Below are 19,944 nucleotides of genomic sequence, written 5' to 3' on the forward strand. Positions count from 1 at the left end.
CTGATACTGCACATTTAAAACAAGTTTTTTTGGTGTTCTACTCTGTTGTTTTTAGCCTTACACCTAAGTGCTTGCATGGCATAGATTAATTGCTTTGTTATTGTTGTAACTATGTGCTTGAGCTTTTTCTGCAGCCTCTGTTCCTTTCAACTATGAGTCTTTCCGAATATTCTGAAGCAATTCTGTTTCAGGGTGGTGGCATGGAATTAGTGTTGCCTCTTGCCAACTTTATTCCCCTACATTTTTTATTGAAATAGAGATGCATGCTTCAGAATAGTGAGCTGTGCCTGCCTAAACCAATCTGACAAAGAATCTTTAAGGATTACATTCCTAGAACTAATCTTACATAGTGACTCACCGTTAACTTCAGCTTCATTTCATTGCTGAATGTAAGCTGCATATTTACTTTCAGCTATACTAAAATTCATTGCTAATATTTATTCCGCAAATATAGCTCTTCACTGTAGTTAGAAGGATGAAAATCTGGATCATTGCTTGAATGATAAAAGACGCTATGTCTTCAGTGGTCCAATATAAACTAGAACATATTGTGAAGTCCTTAAGATTTAAGAAGTCCTTAAAATTTTCAATTTACTTTTTCTCTGCAGACAGTTAGCTAAATACTGGTTAAATAATTCATTACTATACTTGAATTAAACTGTTAATAGATAGCAACAGATTTTCAGTATAGAAAACTGAAACTGTTTTGCAAAAGCATAGAATGAAAGTCAAATGCCTGAATGTATGAACGCATTAATATTCTTAGGAGACTACATAGTAAGAGAAAGGCATACAACCCACTAAAGATTCAACTGCTTTCTATTCTCTAAACTCCCCGGTCTCTACCTGCAAACCCATTTAATCCTGCCTAATACTTTTTTGCCCTCTTCCAAAAACTTCCTGCTGAAATGATTCCTTTTGCTGTCCCTATTTGTAACTATAGATCTGTCCATACTGTGGTCAGTTATGCTTAGCTGCCTCCCTACCTGTCCATATCTGGCTTTATGTGTGTTACTCAAAAAACAAAGTCAAGGATGGCTCCCCTTGGCCAAGCTTCAGTTTTTGTGTGCACCTGTCTGCAATACAACTGACTGTGCCTGTGAATTACATGTGCATCTTGTTTGTAAAAACAGACTTTGACATGCACGATTCAGGAAACTGGTAATGCATCCATCTAATATACTAATAAAAAATTGGTTTATGTCGACAGTGATCAATAGGGCCCTCTATTTGTGCATACTGAGACTTTGGAGTTACTGTCGTCTCAGGTACAGTCAGTAGTCATAGCCTGTCTTGAGACACACTTTAACTGCAACCCATAGTAGTCTATGTTATATCAAGTCTGTCACTTCTATGTGCTTGTTTTTTCTAGGAGCCATTTGCTATATCACTTCCTTAAAAGTTCTGTTGAAATACTTGAAACAAAATAATATAGAAGATAGAGAAAGGATTACTGGGGGAGATTGACCAAGAATACATTGCAGAAATTAATGGATACAGCTAAACTAGGGAAGGCAAGTTTAGGTTATCTACTTTATAAGAGAACTCTTCTGAATAGAAGACTTGTTTCCTGAGGAGTTACTGAGAGAGATTGCAGATGAACTTCAAAGTGCATGTTCACAAAAAGATTAGAAATTAGATTTGGGGAGTCAATTAAAAACCTTTTTACTGATGAGACTGAATCAGTACACTGATGAGCTTTTCTTGTGAGCTACGGAGTCCCTGCTGTTTCCTAGTAGGAACTGGGGGGACCCCATCCTTTGAAGACATGTCAGGATTTGGCAGAACAGACTCATTAACAAGTAGAAACATTTCCTGCAACAGACTGGTCTTCCAAACAAGATATTTTAAGGCAATTATTATAATTGGTTTTGCTTTGATACCTCTAAAGACAATAAAATGCTGGGAGGATACATCCCTGGTACAATTTTTCTGAAGTTAGAGCCTGTCATGCTTTCTCACATGCACACAACCCACATCAGACATTATAATGAAATGCATCCTGTGAATTCTGGAAGGAGCTTATTTTGAATGGCGAGGATTCATTTTGAGATAGATTGTGTCACAGAGATAAAAATAAGTTTAAATAGTATTACATATGAATTGGATTTCCCCATCATTTTTACTGACACTTCATCACATCATGAAAAAACGGTTACTGAAATTTAAATTAGCAAAAGCTGTCATATTACAGGGAAAAGTGCTATTATTAGTGAGATACATTGGGACGTAAAATTGATAATGCAAAATCACAAGGAGACTGTTTTAATCAAATGTTAATGTATGATATTACACTAGATCACAATCATTTTAAAAAAATTACTTGACAGGGAAAACGCTTAAGAAGATATGCTCATATGTAAAAAACAAAACAAACCAACAGGAAACAAGCAAAAACATCAAGTCTACTAAATCTCCATTAGAGTTAAAGTATGCACAAAGCAAATGACATAAAACTTAAAACAAACAAACAAACAAAAAACACAGCAACAACAAAAAAGCCTGTACTTTCTATCAAACGTGTTTAAAGTGTATCTGAGCACATAAGATTTTCTGCATTCAGCCAAGCAAGTCACGAAGTTGTAACCCAGATCCTGAGATGTGTTAAGCACCTGTCTGACACAACGAGGGTAGCCAGAATGGTAGGAGCTTACTGTCCACTGGGATGTGGGCTATAACTGTGGAGAGAACTTGGACACCTAAAATACATAGCCCTTCCAGTACTAAAGTACTTCCTCCTTCATGTGCAGTACTAGCCAACTAGTAACCATGTTGCAAATGGCTGGCTCTACATATTGCTAAACTCCAGAGAGTAGGAAGCAGAAAGGGAAAAAGATAACTTTGTGCCAGGTAACTCTAGGGGAAAGAAATGTGTGAGAACAAAAGCAATGTTTTTAAATAGAAAACTATTTCTAGTTTTCTGGCAAGCATTACTTATCAAGGCATCAACTTCCACAGCTGAACAATTGAATGGGACTCATAAAACAGACACAAAGTACTTACATGCTGTGAACCAGGAGATTTCAGTATTGTCATAAGGTACCTGTTGTTGAACTTTGAAAACTGGAAATTCGGATTTGGTTCACAACAGTGACTCTGTAAAAAAAAAAAATATATCTATTTTTTACTGCACTGGCTATCTATGTATCTTTTGAACTGTGCAAAATTAACTGTTGCAACTTATTTTCCTATCTATCAGCAAATCAGACCTTATATGATACAATAATGTGGGAAAGCAACATGTCTGTTTCATATTTACTCTTATCATCATTTTCTAGGAGGTGACTAAGGACCAAATCTTCATTTAAACAAGAGCCTCACAGAAAATAAGTGAAATTGTAAAATCCGTGAGATTTTACTCCAGAATCAGCCTTATTGGGTGACAATAAGACAGCAGAAGATACGGTCCAACATGAGTATCTGTAACACTGACCAAATTCAAAGTGGAAGATGTTCAGCTGTTATAGTGAGGATATGACACCAATTAAAAAAAAAAAAAAAAGAAAAAAAAAAAGTGCATAGCAAAGCAGCCTGTAAAGATACCAAAGTCCTTGTGTAATTAAAACAATACTATATTGATACACTAAGAAAATTTGGCTCAGCAGGAATTAAAAAAAAAAAAAAAAAAAAAACATGAAATATGTTATGAGCAAGACCTTTTTCTTATAGAGAGTCACTCTTATAAGCATGTGTAAGTCACAGTAGCTCTTATTTTAATCCATTTATTTCAAGTAACTAAAGCCAATCTTTGAGCTTTTATGAACGTATAAACATGCTTATGTTTTTTTTAGAAACTTACATGAACTTACCTAGAAGTACATGAGACTTGGTAAAGTATTGTATTTCCTTCTTTATTAAGGACACGTTCACCTACCTGACTAAGCCTAAAGTGCTTGCTAAAACATTGCTTTAAGATAGTTACAGATTCCATTACTGTAAGATGAAATCATAGCGCCTATTGCACCCATCACATTTTTTCCCCCAAATCAGATATGAGTGTACAGGCTGTTGACAAATGTGCTGACCTGGGAGAGATCTGTCTGGTCTGTTCATTTAGATGATGAGGTAACCGTGGGGAAGTTCTATGCCACCTTCCTGATACAGGACTACTTTAGGAAATTCAAGAAACGCAAAGAACAAGGACTGGTGGGGAAATATCCTGCGAAGAATACCACGATTGCTCTGCAGGTGATTTTGTTTTTACATTTTAACTAACTATTTTGTGAGCTTACTTGAAATACCAGGTAGATGAATATTGATGATTGTGCAGTGCTGCAACGATTTAATTTAGCTGGGACTCTTTTGGCCCTTGTTCATCAGAAAAGTAAAACGTAACCCTGCTTTTCTCTCTATAACAAGGTAAGTGCAATAAATTATTCTCTGTGAATTACTCAAATGGTAGCAACAATTATAAAATTCCTCAACAAGTATAGTTGATACATCCAAGTCTAAAGTTGCTGAAGTAAAATCAGATAAATGAAGTTCTGAGCTATCATTTTTGTTGTTTTACTCCAACCGTTCAATTTCTTACGTTCTGACAATGTTATAAGCCAATTCTCAGGTAACTTCCTAACAGGTATTACCTCATAATAAAGATGTTTTTATATGGTATTTGCTTCCTAATTCTCATTGTTCTTTTTCTTTTCCATTCATGGTTACTGGTGAAATAAGTTCTTATTAACATTTTTAATGTTTGCACATTTTGAACTTCACTTCCATCAATATATTCTGTACGAAGTAATATTAGCATGCTATATTAATGCCTGTCTCTTAAACCAAGCTGTTAAATGGAACCCAGGACAATAGATTGACTAGTACTACTTGGCCATCTGTTTTTTGGAAAGCCTGCCGCAAGCAGTCCATAGAGTATAAATGATCTGAAGGTTATATTTTGAATATTTTTATCCAGTGATACCCTTGGCATTATGAACTTTGAAACATGCAGATGGAAGGCTGCCCTCAAATAATTCCATATATCACACACTGCATCATTTTAATTGGATTATGACTCAACAAACTGCAGTTAATGCTGGCTGGATTCCTACAAACTGTAAAGATATTTAACCTTTCTGATGCAAGTTGAAGACTTTGTTGTGAAAATATCTAAAGGGGGAGGAATGTGTTAATCCATATACCTTTTTCTTTGTTAAAAATCCTGCTTTTTTTTCTCTTTTTCTTTTGTCTAACAAAACAATCTTTGCTGTCTTTAGTGGGCAATTTTTTTCTCATATTTCCTAATAATGTCTCTACCGGGAGCTCTGATACATTTGCTGTTCCAAGTCACGCATTTCTCTACAATAGGCAGAGAAAAATTCATCTCAATGCTTGTTACTGATGTATGAGCACATGGCTTGCCGGGACAATGTGAGCTATATTTGTACATCATCAGAGAGAAAAGAAATAACATGGGAAATGGAAGAGTTAAAAAGGAAAAGGCTGGAAACAGTTGAGAGGAAAGTGAAAGACACGAGATTGTTAGGAAGGAGTTTGCAGACTTTGAGCAGTATTTGGTAATAAGGAGCTCAAAATTAGTTCTAAGCCACAGTATTACAGGTTTCCACCTCTGTATTTGAAGTTGTGCATGTAACAGCATAGAAATAAGTAGAGTTTCCAAATGTGAGTATGCTCCATTGTTTATTATCAGATTGTGCTTCCTATTCAATGCCAAAGACAGAGAGAAAGATGAAACTGGGAAGAATTAGCACTTTCTCTGTCTTTAGACAAACATTTCTCAGTTCAGAACAGCTAAAAATTGCACCATGAATGCTAGGAAACTGTTTTTTTGTTTTGTTTTCCTTCTGATTAAAACAATGTTCCTGTGGCAATAACATGATTCAAGCTAGTAGATAGGAAGTTGTTTCTTTCTTTCTCCACATTTTCCTGTTATACTTCTGTCTTTCTAATAAATGAATAATAATTCAGCTTCATCTACCAAATATCAGTAGAAAGGCTATTTCAAAGAAACCTGAAACCTATGGTTGGAAAAAAGCCCTGTCTTATGGGGCATTTAAAGGATTAGATGTTTGGACTTGATGATCTTAAGAGTCTTTTCCAACCTAAATGATTCTGATTCCTGTATCTATTTCTCCAAAGTAGATTATCAACAAATGTAACAAGTTAATTTTTTTCTCTTTATCTTGCTGACCAATTTTGCTCAATCAAAAAACGATTTATTGATATGGTCAGAAGAGTTTATTCTGGAATAAAATCTTCCCTATATATATATATATATATATATATATATATATTAGAAAGCTACTGCTTATTATATTTTAGCTTCCTTTATAAAAATGTCAGTTATTCAGGAAGACTCACTCGGTCAGTGGGGCTAACAGTAAATTAGATCTCAGTTCTGATAACTGTTCCATCAATTCTATTTGCATTTCATCATGAGTATGATATATAGGCTTGATAGCAGGCATTTTTCTATCCCTTCAGCTGTCAAAATCAACAATATACGTTGTCTAACACCACATTTCTGTAGTGGAGGAAGGAGAAAAACATAAAGAGGCACGTTGTGGCACTGCCTAAATATTGTCTCCTGAATTTTTGGAGTTTTATGCTCCAGTCTGTAAGACTCACTCTGTATTGTCTCATTTCTGCCATTTCTCAGTTCCAGTCAAAACACATTTATAGTTAGCATTTATTGAATTTTCCAGAAGAAGGAAAGCTGGATCCTAGATGCCAATGTTCATGATACCAGATATGTGTAGTAAATAAATCACTGAAGGTATCAGACTCTTTGCACATTCAGAGAAAGAAGGGAACTGTAAGAAAAGAAAATTAATATTATGTTCTACCAAAATAACTTATCTGGAAAGAAAGGAATAGAAACTGGGAATATTTAAGATAGCTAACAGTGTAGAAGCTGTAAAATTAGTGTCTTCTAATTAGCGACAAAGTACAGAGTAGCATTTTAATTTATTTTTTAGTCATTAAGACAGGAGTCTTAACAAATGAAGATGTGAAACTTTCACCCTTTGCTTTCATATTATTTGGTTACATGAGACAAATTGCCTGTTGTGTCAAGAGAATTTCAGTGGTAGTCCCCTTGCCATTTTTGCATCAGAACCTTGACACAACTGGAATAAAGACAATGGCTTCTTCTGATAATAGGCTTGAGAAATGTTTGAGGGGGAGAAGCAGCAAAGTTTGGGTTGAGTAAGACCATTGGAATGGAGTTCCTGGCAAAACTAGATTTGCTTTGTGAATCTACAGCAGGCAGGAATTCCCCTTCTTACCCTGCAGTGATTGCATTCAGGGTGATTTTTGTTCTGTATAGCTCAGTTTGTCCTCAAGGCTGCAGCATTTGTAGTTAGCCTAACAAAAGCTGCTCTTTGGAAAAGAAGAGGAAGCACTCTAAAACATGAAGTGGGTCTCCAGAGTTTATCTACTCAGGCTGCTGAGTAAAGTCTTTTTGCCATGAAGTTTCAAATTCCTCCTCAGTCAGAAAAGTGTATTTCAAGTTATAACCAATAGCATTTGGTCTAAACTTGCGTATTGTCATTGAAACCATCTTCAGAAATAGTATAATGATGTTCCTTGGAACAACAACAGGCTAGAATGTTTTCTGCAGATTCAGGAGTTTTCAGTCCTTATGAAGGGAAGAAAAGCAGCTAGTTCTCAAATGATAGGTGACCAGTTTGCGTTAGCTATCTACTGACATTTTTGTTGTTATACACACTTTTAGGACATGAGACACAAAATTCTTTGGGGGTGAATTGCTCATAGTGCCTTTCTTATTCTATTAATCAATATTTATGCAATTAGAATGAATACATTCTTGGGATAAAACCAGAAAATTATATTTGTAGCAGTAGTTTAGGAGATGTCTTTTTGTGGTGATGGAAAAATGTATTGAGCCAAACAGTAGTCACATTGCTGGTGAAAATAAATGTTAAGTGAAGCATGATCAGGTTTAATTACTTTCATCTGTTAATTAGAGTAAATGAATTAATTTGATGCTCTTTTTACTAGGGAACGTGTGCTCTAAACTATATAACATTTGCATCTGTATTTCACATTTATTTACACACAATCCACTTTGTTAATATCTGCAAATAAAAGTTAATGGATATTTCCCTTCACATCATAAGGACACAAGCTCAATTTATTGAGCTGAACTTGATCTTGGGAATGTGCTTTGGGTTAAGTTAATTATGCTTTTTATCTATGAAAATATTGTAAGTAATATCAACCCTACAGGAAACTTGAGAGAAGGTAGACCTCTAGTAGGCATCTATTGAGGGGTTAATATGCTTTGTTCGAGTTCAATTTAATTGTCTTCTGTGTTCATGTTGCATTCAGAGAAGGGCTTAGCTTCACAGGAGTCACAGTTTGACCGAAAGCACGGAGCTTTTGTGCCATTGTAGAGCAGTGCACTCAGCCTCGGTGTTAAGAGGGTGGGCTCAATGAAGATGAGGAACACTGGGGAATCAAGACTTGGCTACTACATCTCTTATGTTCACTGCTATAGCGTAGGTCTATTTAGGTATTTTTCTGCATGCTTATTTTCTTACTTTACTAGTTCTGGCATTGTGTTCCATTCTTACTGCCTTCAGGTTATTTTATGCTGTGACAGTGCATCTGTTGTGGTTTTTTGTTCTTTTTGATTTTCTTTGCTATAAAATAAACAGCTATTAAAAATGTGTTCATTATCACATTCATTATACAGCAGTTCATATGAACAGTTTCATAGTCATATACTTTCAGTACTCTGAAACTCTTAAGACATTAGCATTTAGAATTCATGTTTATGCTTTATTTCAGATCTAATTAGTTTATATAGCAATATGCGTAACTATCCAGCATTCTTCTAAAATCTGTGAAGCATATTATACAAGTGTCTGCCATTTCATGATATCACTATAAAATGCCTCAAGTAGGGAGAATTGTTTGTTTTATGTGACTAGAACTACTGTGGTGATTGTGATTCTTATTATTTAGACTGTTGTGTTTACTCAGCTTAAAATAAGCTCAAACTTCATCTGTGTGTAGGTTGCATGATGCCTCTAAATGGATGTACACTGAGTTCAGATATAGGGAAAATTATCTTTGTGCAGTTCCAGTATTCATAAACCTTTATTTTTTTTTCTAAAAGTCGTGACTCTGAAGTCTTGCATTATACACAAACTTCTCAACATAAAATGTGAATCTAAAATGGTGCTACTGTTTTATGAATACTACAGACGCATAAAATTAATCTTAAAACTATTTAGCATTTGTTAAAAGCAATCTTTTTGAAATATTTAACTTCTTAATATTTTCATGCTTAATTTGACTTTTAAATATTTTTGCATTTTGGCATGTGATACTTTTCAAGTATATTTAGGTTCTGAATGACCAATTGAGAACTATAGTTATTAATCATATGACAATTTCACCACTGAGGGACACCTACAGTTCTATTCCTTTAAATTTAAAGGCACACATGTCATCTCAGTGCTGTGTCAGACATGGGGGCATTGCTAATTGTCTCTAGAGCTGCTGTTTAGCACACAGCGCTGATGTATTAGTGCTTTGTGCCATCTTGAAAACATTGCAGGTGCTATTATGCCTCATAAAGCACAGCTGTACAGAATTATTGTGTTAATTTGAAGTCATCTTGTGTATTTAGAGGAAAGCCTATTTAAAGACATGCTTGGTTTTATTATGTAATTATGTTTGGTGCACTCTGTGTCATGAAATAACTAACTATTGGTCTGATATATCTCATATTTCCCATGCCTAGAATGAACAAATTAAACAAAAAAAAAGGCATCAAAAATAAATTTTGGAGAGAAAATGTCTGAATAAGAAAGAGCTTTTATTTTTTGCAAATTTGTAGTGAAATGTATAGAATGGAATTAGAGTCAAACAAATACAGTAGCATGTATCTCTTCTATTCCACTACTTCAAAGAAATGTCAACAAAATGGAACAATATGAATAGAACCAACAGATGTCCTTTTGCAGAAGAGCGTGAATAATTCAGTGGTGCAGTTTTGGAAAAAACAAAACAAAAACCCACTATTTTTTCCACTCACATATCCACTAAGCAAAAATATTTGTGAATAGCAAATAATGATACTCTGTGTTGGAAAGTTAGAGATAACAGAACTGAAGAGTTGTGTGTTCTGTAATAATCTGGTATTATTAATGCATTTTCTTAGAAAACTGATCCGTTTGACTGATTTAACAACCTTGAACCAAGCAAGTTTCCAGACTGGTGAGCTGAGATGGATATTAGACATACATACGATGGTAGAACTGACCCCATGCTTCTTGAAATAATGTGATTTATATTTTGACCATCAAAAAATAGGAAATAAAATTATACTTATTCACATTTATATTTATTTAGGGAATAACTTTAAAGGTGTTTTTACTGATGAAATAGCATAAAATAATCTTGAAGCTTCCTTTAAGGAAAGGCAAAAATTCTCTGGACAGGAGAAAATCTGCAGAAATCAAGAATCTGTCTTAAGAAGTAGATATAAAGGATAAAAGGTAGACTACAGAGAGTGTCACCCCTTCAGCAACCATTACTAACTAAATGAAATGTTATGAAAAGTCTTATATCAGTCTTTAATTCCTACCAGTTGTTCCGTTTATGGAAAATAAAAAGGATTTAACTGTGATTTCCTTTCGTCTGCAGCTCTGACAAGCCATGTGAGGAAGTAGTTTCTGTATAGCACTAAAATTTGACATTTAAAAAAAAATAAAAAAAAAAAGTCATTTTATTATGATGCCTCAGAAATGTGGCTGGTCTTGATTCATTATATGTATATATATATAACACAAAATGTTTATGAAGTTCTTAGGGAAGTAGTTGCCTGCTATGGACTTCAGCAGTTGTAGGAACAAAGAAACAAGCACTCCTCCCTGAAAAATGCAAGTAAATCACTGTCCACGGAAGGACAGTGCGTAGTTCCATTGTCCCTGTAGGGTTCTTGCTGTGAGTAGGCTAAACTGGTCAATATTGCAGGGGAAAATGTGTATCAGAAGGACCTTATTTTCCTTTTCAACTAATGGAAAGATGTGGGAAGGGTTGGTCTGATTTTGTGTTGTTTTGTGATATTATTTTTTATTTAAGAGATCTTTGATTTGCTTCTAAAGTACTTGAAGGTAAAAGTCAAACATTTATCAGCCCATGATTTCTTTGTGATCTTCACAGAAGACCTGAAATGTAGTTCAGAGGAGGGATATTCCTACTGGCAGACAAGTACCAGTGCCTGCCTTTTTACATCAGCCCAACTTCAGTGAAGTTGACTGATATAATGAGGGGTTGTCTTCTCACCACTAAGAGCTTACCATGAGAGTTTATCTCATGGTGCAGAGCCCTCCTGCTGTAAAAATTCATAGATTGCTTAGAATACTTTTCAAATGCTCCATGTAAAATGTGGCAGTACATGGGAGTAGTCACTGACAGACTTAGCAAAGTCAATCCGGGTGATTCTGTTGGAGCAAATAACCTAACAGATATTTTAATTCTGCAAGCAGGTGTTGCTTGTAGAACCTATGGCTTTGGTACTGGATGTCAGTAAATAAAGCTGATTGTTTGAGTACACTTTGAAAAGTGTACTCTTACATACTGTGATTCAGGTTTTAATTTTCTGCTGGTGACTGTCATTGCAAAGGGTCTGTCACAGGAAAATTAGTATTACTGAGGAGAGATGAGATGATAAAAGCTGCCTGCTCTTATTTATTCTTTTTAAGAGGGAGTAATTCACCAAGAAATATACCAGAAGGAAGTGGGAAATGTAATTACATGATTATTAGATATGTTCCTGCCAAACATTTGCCTTTTCTCAGTTTTCAGGTATATATTTATGGGACTTTGTCACAATTTGGCATACAGGAACATAAGCTAGTAGTTTTTGCTAGAGATAAAAAGTATAATATTGCTGTCTGAGAGCATTGCATTCAGAGAAGGGCTTAGCTTGAAGGGAGTTGGGGTTTGACTGAAAGCATAGAGCTTTTGTGCTCTATTTTGTGCAGTGTGCTCAGCCTCAGAGGGTGGGTTGATGAAGATGAGGAACACTGGGGAATCGAGATTTGGCTGCTACATCTCTCACATTCACTGCAATAGTGTAGGTCTAATCAGCTATTTTTCTGCATGCATATTTTCTTATTTTAGTACTTCTGGCATTGTGTTCTGTTCTTACTACAGTTTATGTTATAGTGTCGGTGATTTGGAAGTGTAAGTGATTACTCTCACTAGTGACAGAGTAACCAAAATATAGTAGTAATCCTCTGCTAAATAAATACTAAAGCCTTTGGTCTATTTTGAAATTTGTACCTGGGAGTGTTAATTCTACTTCCCTTTAGAACCTTACAAAGTGATGCCATTAGCAACCTTGCTAAACTTGACTATGTAATTAGCACAGGAAGTGAGAAAAAGCACAGCGCATTCATGAAAAGTATGTTGCATATTAACTCCCTAGTAAATGATTTTAGAGACCTGTTCTATTACAACATAACTCTCAAAGATCATTCTTGAGGAAGAAAATGTAATTGCCAAGTTCACATAGCTAATGTGATTATTCAAGCACCATTTTCAGGAGGTGAAACACCAGTAGAGTGAAACCTGAGCAAGAAACTGTGTATCAGCACAGGCTGATACAATGCTTTTTAGTTCTTCCCTTTCCAGGTTCTGGTTGCCCACACTGCATAAATGCAATTTTGCTCCCCAGCAAACTGGCTGTTCCCACTGGGGTCTAAAAGCTGGGTGCAGTGCTGCAGCGAGCTCCCAGGAATGTGTGTGATGGGCAGCAGGAATGGGACCCAGCCATGCCTGGTACCTGCCAAGGCCCTCCAGCTCAGTCTGTGCTCTGAAACATGCAAAATGCTCCACCCATCTCCATGCCACCCCAGGAGAAGTAACGTGCCCCAATGGGCTGGTCAGCCTTCATGTCTGTATCAAAAATGCACAGAAAGATGATAAATCAGGCTTTTAGATCGTGATTGTGTCAAGTGCCATGCACGCTCTTTATATGTGTAAGTGTAGCACTAGTAAAGGGGTAAAAAAAAATTGATTTCTTCTGAACCTGAGAAGAAAAAAAAGAGTTGGGGAGAACAAGGTTGTGGTTTTTTGTTTGTTTGTTTTTCTTTACACAGTGGCAGCCAGAGTTAAAATAGGAAAAATATCATCTTTTCAGAGTAGGTAAGGCATACAGAAGCACGGAATTGTTGGGCACAAGGATGCTGTCTGTTTGCTCTGTGATGTGTAGGGGTCTCTTCGGCAGTTCTAGCACAGACACTCTTGCTAAAAATTCCTTTTGATAGTAGGCTTGAGAAGGAATATGAACCTTCTCAATACATGCTGAGGCCCCTGCTGCTGTAGCTGGATGGATTTCTGTTCTACACTGAAGGTTCACATCTGTACCTGTGGGCAGCACAGATGAGCTGGAATTATTTCACTGCTTTCTTTACAGTCTGAGCTCTGCTAAAACTGCTATTGCTGGAGCAAAGATCCTCTTGTGTTTCCTGCATGGACACAGGCTGCAAACACGTTTTTAACATTAAATATACATCTTTTTGAAATACGTTTTATTAAAGTACTTGTTGATTGCTTATAATTTCTTGTAAGATGAATTTTGTTTCCGTAGGGTTCCATAAACATCAGTGGTCCTTTAGTCAGGATCTACACAGTGGTAATAAGGACACTTCACTTCAGCAGGACTGTACTGGACTACAAGCCTTTTATTAATGACAGTAAAGAGACATAGTAGGATGCATCATCTATGAATATCAGAATACAAAAATGTGTTAACTGTTTTTTAGTAATTTTACATGTCTGTGACTATAGAAGAATTTGCATTCCTAATATGTTATGATATTGTGATTGATTTAGGCAGGACTAAGGACACTTCACGATATCGGTCCTGAAATACGCCGAGCTATATCCTGTGACTTGCAAGATGATGAACCGGAGGAAAATAATCCAGAGGAGGAGGAGGATGTTTATAAAGTAATGTCAGAACACAGCTCTGTGACTTCTTTGTTGTTGATGTTGTGTTATGTAATATAAGGTTTATAGAATGAGTTTATCCCCGAATGTAGAAGAATAATAAAAGCCTCAAACCAGAAAATGTAAATATTTAATAAACACTTGTAAATGTAAATATTTAATAAACATCAAGTATGTTTTATGTCTGTCTAGAAAAATGGTATTACCAGGACAACTGCATCTCATCATAAATTTAGGAAGGAGTTCCAGCAAGAGTCATTCTTCTGCTCCTAATTTCTTCTCCCTAATTCTTATTTTTTCTTCAGTAATTCCTAAGAAATGTGTGAGTCTTGCATGTGCCTATGAAGACAGCTCAAACTGAGATAGTGGCAAGGTTTAAACAGTAAATGTCTTAACATCTGCAGTGGTGGGTAGGAAGAAGAGATGAACAGGAAAACCATAAGAGTTGCAGAGCTGCATATTTTAAAAGAATGCCTAGAATTGCACAGAAGTCAACTCACAAATGCCAGTTCCACTTTCCTGTGAGGGATATCAATAAGAATTAATTGGGGAAAAAAGTTTGGTTTTCCTCTTTTATGCTTTAGCTATTCAGGCTAATGGTGAGCACTTAAAGTTGGTATTGTAATCAGCAAATTGTTTTTCAGCTAGCAAGAAAACTTAATTCTTTGCAACGTTTCAGAAGTAGATGTAAAGGCATGTTCCTGCAGTAATTGTCAGAAGCTCATAGTTTGCTGTCCTTTACAAAAAGAGGAGGATGTGGTACTGGAGACAGTGGTGCAGTGACCATCAGTAGATGCATTTCTCTGCCAACCATCATTACCTCCTGTCTTCTCTAGATTGAGCTTCAATTCTGAGCTGTCATCCAAGACACACCCCTGGCTAGACAGGGAGGCTACATAATCTGGGTTAGATGTAAAAGAGAGCTGCATGTCATAGTCATAATTTATCACTTAATTCTTTCTCATCATCCATTTCACTCTCAGGACTGATAAAGAGTTACTGCTCTTTCTTATATCTCTGCAAGAAGAAAGAATGGAACCACTGAAGCTTAATGCTATCTACTTGAGATATGCTTGCAAACTGTTGCATGGCACTCCATCCTGTCTGAGTGACACCTGTTGCAAACCAATGCTCTGAGAAAATAGGAGAGAATTCCACCAAAGTGTTCTCAGAAATTACACAGTCCTGTCCCTTTTTGAGGAATTTGGTGCATGTTCTTCATGTATGAGAATCTAGGTTTCTCTTGTGTAACAAAACACAGAGTAAGCTGGATGTCACATTTAGTTGTATGGAAAAAGAAAAATGTTCGCTAATTTGACTCTGAAATACAAATACTGTCATTAGCACAATCACATCTCTATCACTTCAGCAGATCCCATCTGAATCATCATATATTAGAAAGAAAAATCACGTTTATTTGATACTTTGTATGCATGTTGGAGAGAAGTAAGTCATTGCTGTCAGAAAATGTTTTTTGTACCTGATGTTATTTTTTTCTTTCTCTTCCCCTAAAATAGAGGAATGGTGCCCTCTTTGGCAACCACATAAACCATATTAGCAGTGACAGACGAGATTCATTTCAACAGATCAACACCACACACCGTCCTTTACATGTTCAACGGCCTTCAATTCCATCTGCAAGTGATACTGAGAAAAATCCATATCCAGGAAATTCTATATACCACAATCATCATAACCACAACTCAGTAGGAAAGCAAGTTCCAAACTCAACAAATGCCAATCTCAATAATGCCAATGTGTCCAAAGTTGTCCATGGAAAACACACAACTTTTGGAAATCATGAGCATAGATCTGAAAATGGTTACCATTCATACTCCAGAGCTGATCATGAGAAGCGTAGAAGGCCAAGCAGTAGAAGGTAAACTTACGAAAATAATATTTGCTTTTAAATTAATGTATATGTTTTAAATCCACTATAAGAAAAATTGTGCTGCATTAAACTAATTCATATATTTAGCTTCGTTTCAGTTCCCTATTACTGTACAAAACTTAAACTATAGCTTTGATATGTGGGAAAATGGTGTAACTTTAATAAGGTTTGAAAATAGTCATTTTATTTAAAATGAAATTATTACAGTACAGACAATGTAATCACCAATGGATTTCTCAAAGCTACCTGATTTTAAAGTATCTTTCTCCATAATTTCATGGCTTACCTGGATAGAACCCGCTACTATGAAACATACATTAGGTGAGTTTACTTTGTTCTGATATAATTCAAAAGCACAAAGTAGATTTTTTTTTCTTTGTTCATTTAAAGAAGCAGTGTGGTTCTCCAGACTAACTGCATGACAATGAATATGCTGATAAATTAACGTGAAGAATGCTAAGTCAGATTGTCCACTGTTCTAAAAGGGTAAACTTCTCTTATAGTTCAAAACTATTCAAACCCTCCTAAAGTCTGCACAGGTTTGTGCAGTTTTCAGCAAACAAAAGATCACACCTGGTGGTAGTCCTTGTGTAAGACTGACTTGCGTAAATTGGAAAAAAAATGATGTTAGCTTTTGTAAATACTTCTATGTATGATCCCATTTATAAGGGGCCCAAAATGTATCCTGGCCTTGTATCTGAATATTTTCTAAGACAAGATTTTAAAATTAGATGTAGTCCGTTATTTGAAGTGCATTGCTAAATGTGCGTTCAGTTGTAGCTTTTAGTGTCTAGATTTGGACACGCATTTTTCTTGGAAGAACCTCAGTGAATGCTCCTTAATATTTTAGCTATGTGGCAACCTTCCAAGATTTGAGAGAGGCTGTTTTTCTACCAAGTACTTTGAATTTATATTTTGTAAAAATGTCTTAAATGTATTCAACTTCGCAGAACATCCCCATGTTAATTATTTTCATATTTGTACCATAAACAAAGAAAGGAAGGCCATGAAGAAACAGGTAAACTGCTTCTATTCTGAACTGTAGTTCTACAGAATTTACTATAAAGTCACATTCTGCCTGAGTTGTTAATTCTTTTTTATTGAATGCACCTTCAAAGAGCTATGTCTAAACTATAATCAGTCCCAAGTATTTGTTTGCTGCTTATAGGTCTGACTCTGGTGATGGACATCGACCTACTATTTGCCGTGAAGAACGTGAAGTTCGAGACTATTGCAATGATGATCATTATTCGGGAGAACAGGAATATTTTAGTGGAGAAGAATATTATGAGGAAGACAGCATGTTATCAGGAAGCAGGTGAGGATATTTGTTAAACTGAGAAAAGATTTCAGGAACATATGTATGTATACATATATGCTCCACTAAGAGTACTTACAGTGAAAATTTTCTAATGAGGTTAATACTCCACAACTGCTGGTAAGTGAAATGGTGAATAGAAATAGCGTAGGTTCAGCAAACCTTTGTGTTTGACATCAAGTGCTAGATTCAGCAAAAGTTCTGTACAAGATTTTGAGCAAAGCAGAAAGTTCATTTGAACAGAGTATAAACTAGTATAAAGTTGTGCATAACCAAATAAGCCTTTTGTTTATAAACAAAATTTCAATTACAGTGGAATTAAGGGTTAAGGTCAGCTAAAGGAACTTTTAGAAATGGTTTTCTTCTTGTAGTATTAGCTTAACTGATGAATTGGATGTCTTTCTTTTGAAAATTTTCATTATTACCACTTTATTAATAATGTTCCTCTCAGCACCATTTTCTGTCTCCCTGATACAATCACTGTCACATTTTCCTAGCCTTTAGGTGATTGGAATTGATAGTTTTTATGGTTTGTTCATATGTTTTATGGAAACATCATAGATTGCATTTCAGTCAGATTATTGGCATTTGTTACACATTTGTATTACTGAACAATGTGCAGACTTGTATTGACCAGACTCTCCTTGCTGTAACTGCACAGTTCTCATTTTGTAACCCAGTTCCTCTTGGTTTTCTCACTCATTTGTGTTTTCTCTGACCAAAACTCAGAATAGTAGCCTAGCTAATTGTGGTATTTTTGTCACGTAGGGTTAGTTTGTGTTTTTTTTTCAAGGTCCAGTTGTGTGTAACAACTGTTACCTGATTGTTTGTTTTTAACTCCTTTGATCTTTGCATTTAATAACTTAATTTTAAGGGGGAAAAAAAAAAAGCCTTAATTTAATTTTGACAAATCAAAGCTTTTCACTGCAGCTTTGTTTCACACAGTCTTCAGAAGTGGACTGGGATAGGATTTCCTAACTTTAGAAGAGTGGTTCCTAAGTTACTTTGGCTTGAGTATTACTGCTGTGATGTGGCTTCAGCAATGTCGCATCTTAACCTTTCATTTGGACTTAAAAGATCGTCAGTAGATTGTGGTGATCTTCCTCACAATAGCTGTGCTTCCCTCTGATGAGTAAATTTAACAACTGCTCAAAAGTAGTAGAGGAGTTTATTGCCTTTTATTTTAGAGCCATAAAAGAATACACACAAGTGACAGACACTCTTTATTCTCCTCCTCCTCTCCTATCTTTTTTGCCATCTGAATTTTGACAAGATTGGCACACTCATGTGCATCTTGTTGGATTGCACAGAAGCCAAGATTTGCATAAAAACTAAGTTATACAGAATTCTCAAGCCACTCATTTTGATATGATAATTACAGCCAAATAATAACCTTACAGGATTTCATTTTTGACAAGTATCCAAGTGTATAAGGCTGAGTTCCATTCTCTGGGTTTCTGTGTTCCATAGCTAGGATTCGCAAAAGAGAATGGCAGGAGCAGAACATAATATTGTTTTTGTCTTTTAAGCAATTTATATTTTAGCTTGTAATGGTAAAAATTACTTCACTGAAAATATACTGATAAAAAATTAATCTGAGAATTTATTATGTAATTATACTGATAGAAATGTTCATGCTCACTATCTCAAAATCAGTTTGCATACAGAACATGGGTTTTAAAACTGAGTCATGTAATTGTATAATGCAGTTATACTTGGTTTTGTTTGGTTATCTTCTAGAAAACACCTAAATAGATCAACTTACAGAAACTCTGAAATAACATTTACTTTATTGTACTTTAACTCAGGCATATATATGATTACCACTGTAGACATCACTGCCATGACTCAGATTTTGAGAGACCAAAAGGTTACCATCACCCACATGGGTTTTTTGAAGAAGATGATTCACAGACCTGTTATGATACAAAAAGATCTCCTAGGAGACGGCTGCTACCTCCAACACCGACACGTAAGTACATTAAGAACAATTTGTTTGCAAACCCAGAATTATTTAAATTTATTTAAAAAATAATCCAGTTTCAAAATGCTTCTTTGTAAACTGGATTTAAAACAAGACATTTCTCGATTAATGTTGCTAGCAGATTACTGTGTACAGCAGAAGAACCTATCCATCCTGAGACATTGCTCAACCTAGAGATCCTAGCACACAAGTCAGCCTTTTTAATATCTCTTGCCTCACTCATGCAGTAATATGAAAATAATTGATTTAACTGCTAGTTTTAACTTGAATCGATAAATGAAGAGAAAGTAAGGTAGAACGCAGCAGTAGTTTTCTCTGAAACTTTGATCAGAGGAATTCAGTCTGTGCCCCCTTATCCAGACCCATGGATGTGCTGTGCTGCTGTTATCCCTCTGGAACACCTCTGGACCTGCTGGCACGTCCCCATCTCTTGGCAGACATGCTGCTTACTGGCACTGGGACCGCTTCCATTTATATCTTTACCTCTTGCTGCTTTAGTAAACAGTAGACTGAAATATAGCAGTTTTCAAGGAAAACAGAACCAAGAGAGAGCTTAATGATGTGGGGTTGTGGGCTTTTTGATAGTTTTTGTTTTGTTTTTCTGCCCAAAGAACTTTGGAATGCCTTTAGGTTTTTAATGTGTATCTCAAATCCCTGTGAAAAATAACAGCATTATCCTGGACCAAGCATCTATCTGAGATTTACACTGGAAATTCACTCTGCCATCTGTAGAAAGCACCTTAAAATTCTGTGCTGCTCCTGATTGGGAAAACGTTTCAGTGTATAGATTGAATAATTTTT

At 35.7% G+C, this 19,944-nt stretch overlaps 1 protein-coding gene across 19 annotated transcripts in view; it reads left to right on the top strand.

Moving 5' to 3' along the window:
• The window catches only part of CACNA1D (calcium voltage-gated channel subunit alpha1 D), a 195,597-nt gene that overhangs the window by 162,649 nt on the left and 13,004 nt on the right, over window positions 1-19,944 (top strand). For 17 of the 19 annotated variants that reach the window (XM_084530611.1, XM_084530603.1, XM_084530610.1 and 14 more), the window contains 6 exons: window positions 4,058-4,188; window positions 13,834-13,950; window positions 15,468-15,829; window positions 16,136-16,162; window positions 17,010-17,159; window positions 18,968-19,131. In XM_084530611.1, the coding sequence (XP_084386737.1) occupies window positions 4,058-4,188; window positions 13,834-13,950; window positions 15,468-15,829; window positions 16,136-16,162; window positions 17,010-17,159; window positions 18,968-19,131 (951 nt within the window). The remainder of the gene's footprint in view (window positions 1-4,057; window positions 4,189-13,833; window positions 13,951-15,467; window positions 15,830-16,135; window positions 16,163-17,009; window positions 17,160-18,967; window positions 19,132-19,944) is intronic. The other 2 variants (XM_084530604.1, XM_084530615.1) reach the window with 1 other exon arrangement.

The sequence above is a fragment of the Aythya ferina genome (genome assembly GCF_964211825.1).
Source record: "Aythya ferina genome assembly, chromosome: 10".
NCBI lineage: Eukaryota > Metazoa > Chordata > Aves > Anseriformes > Anatidae > Aythya > Aythya ferina.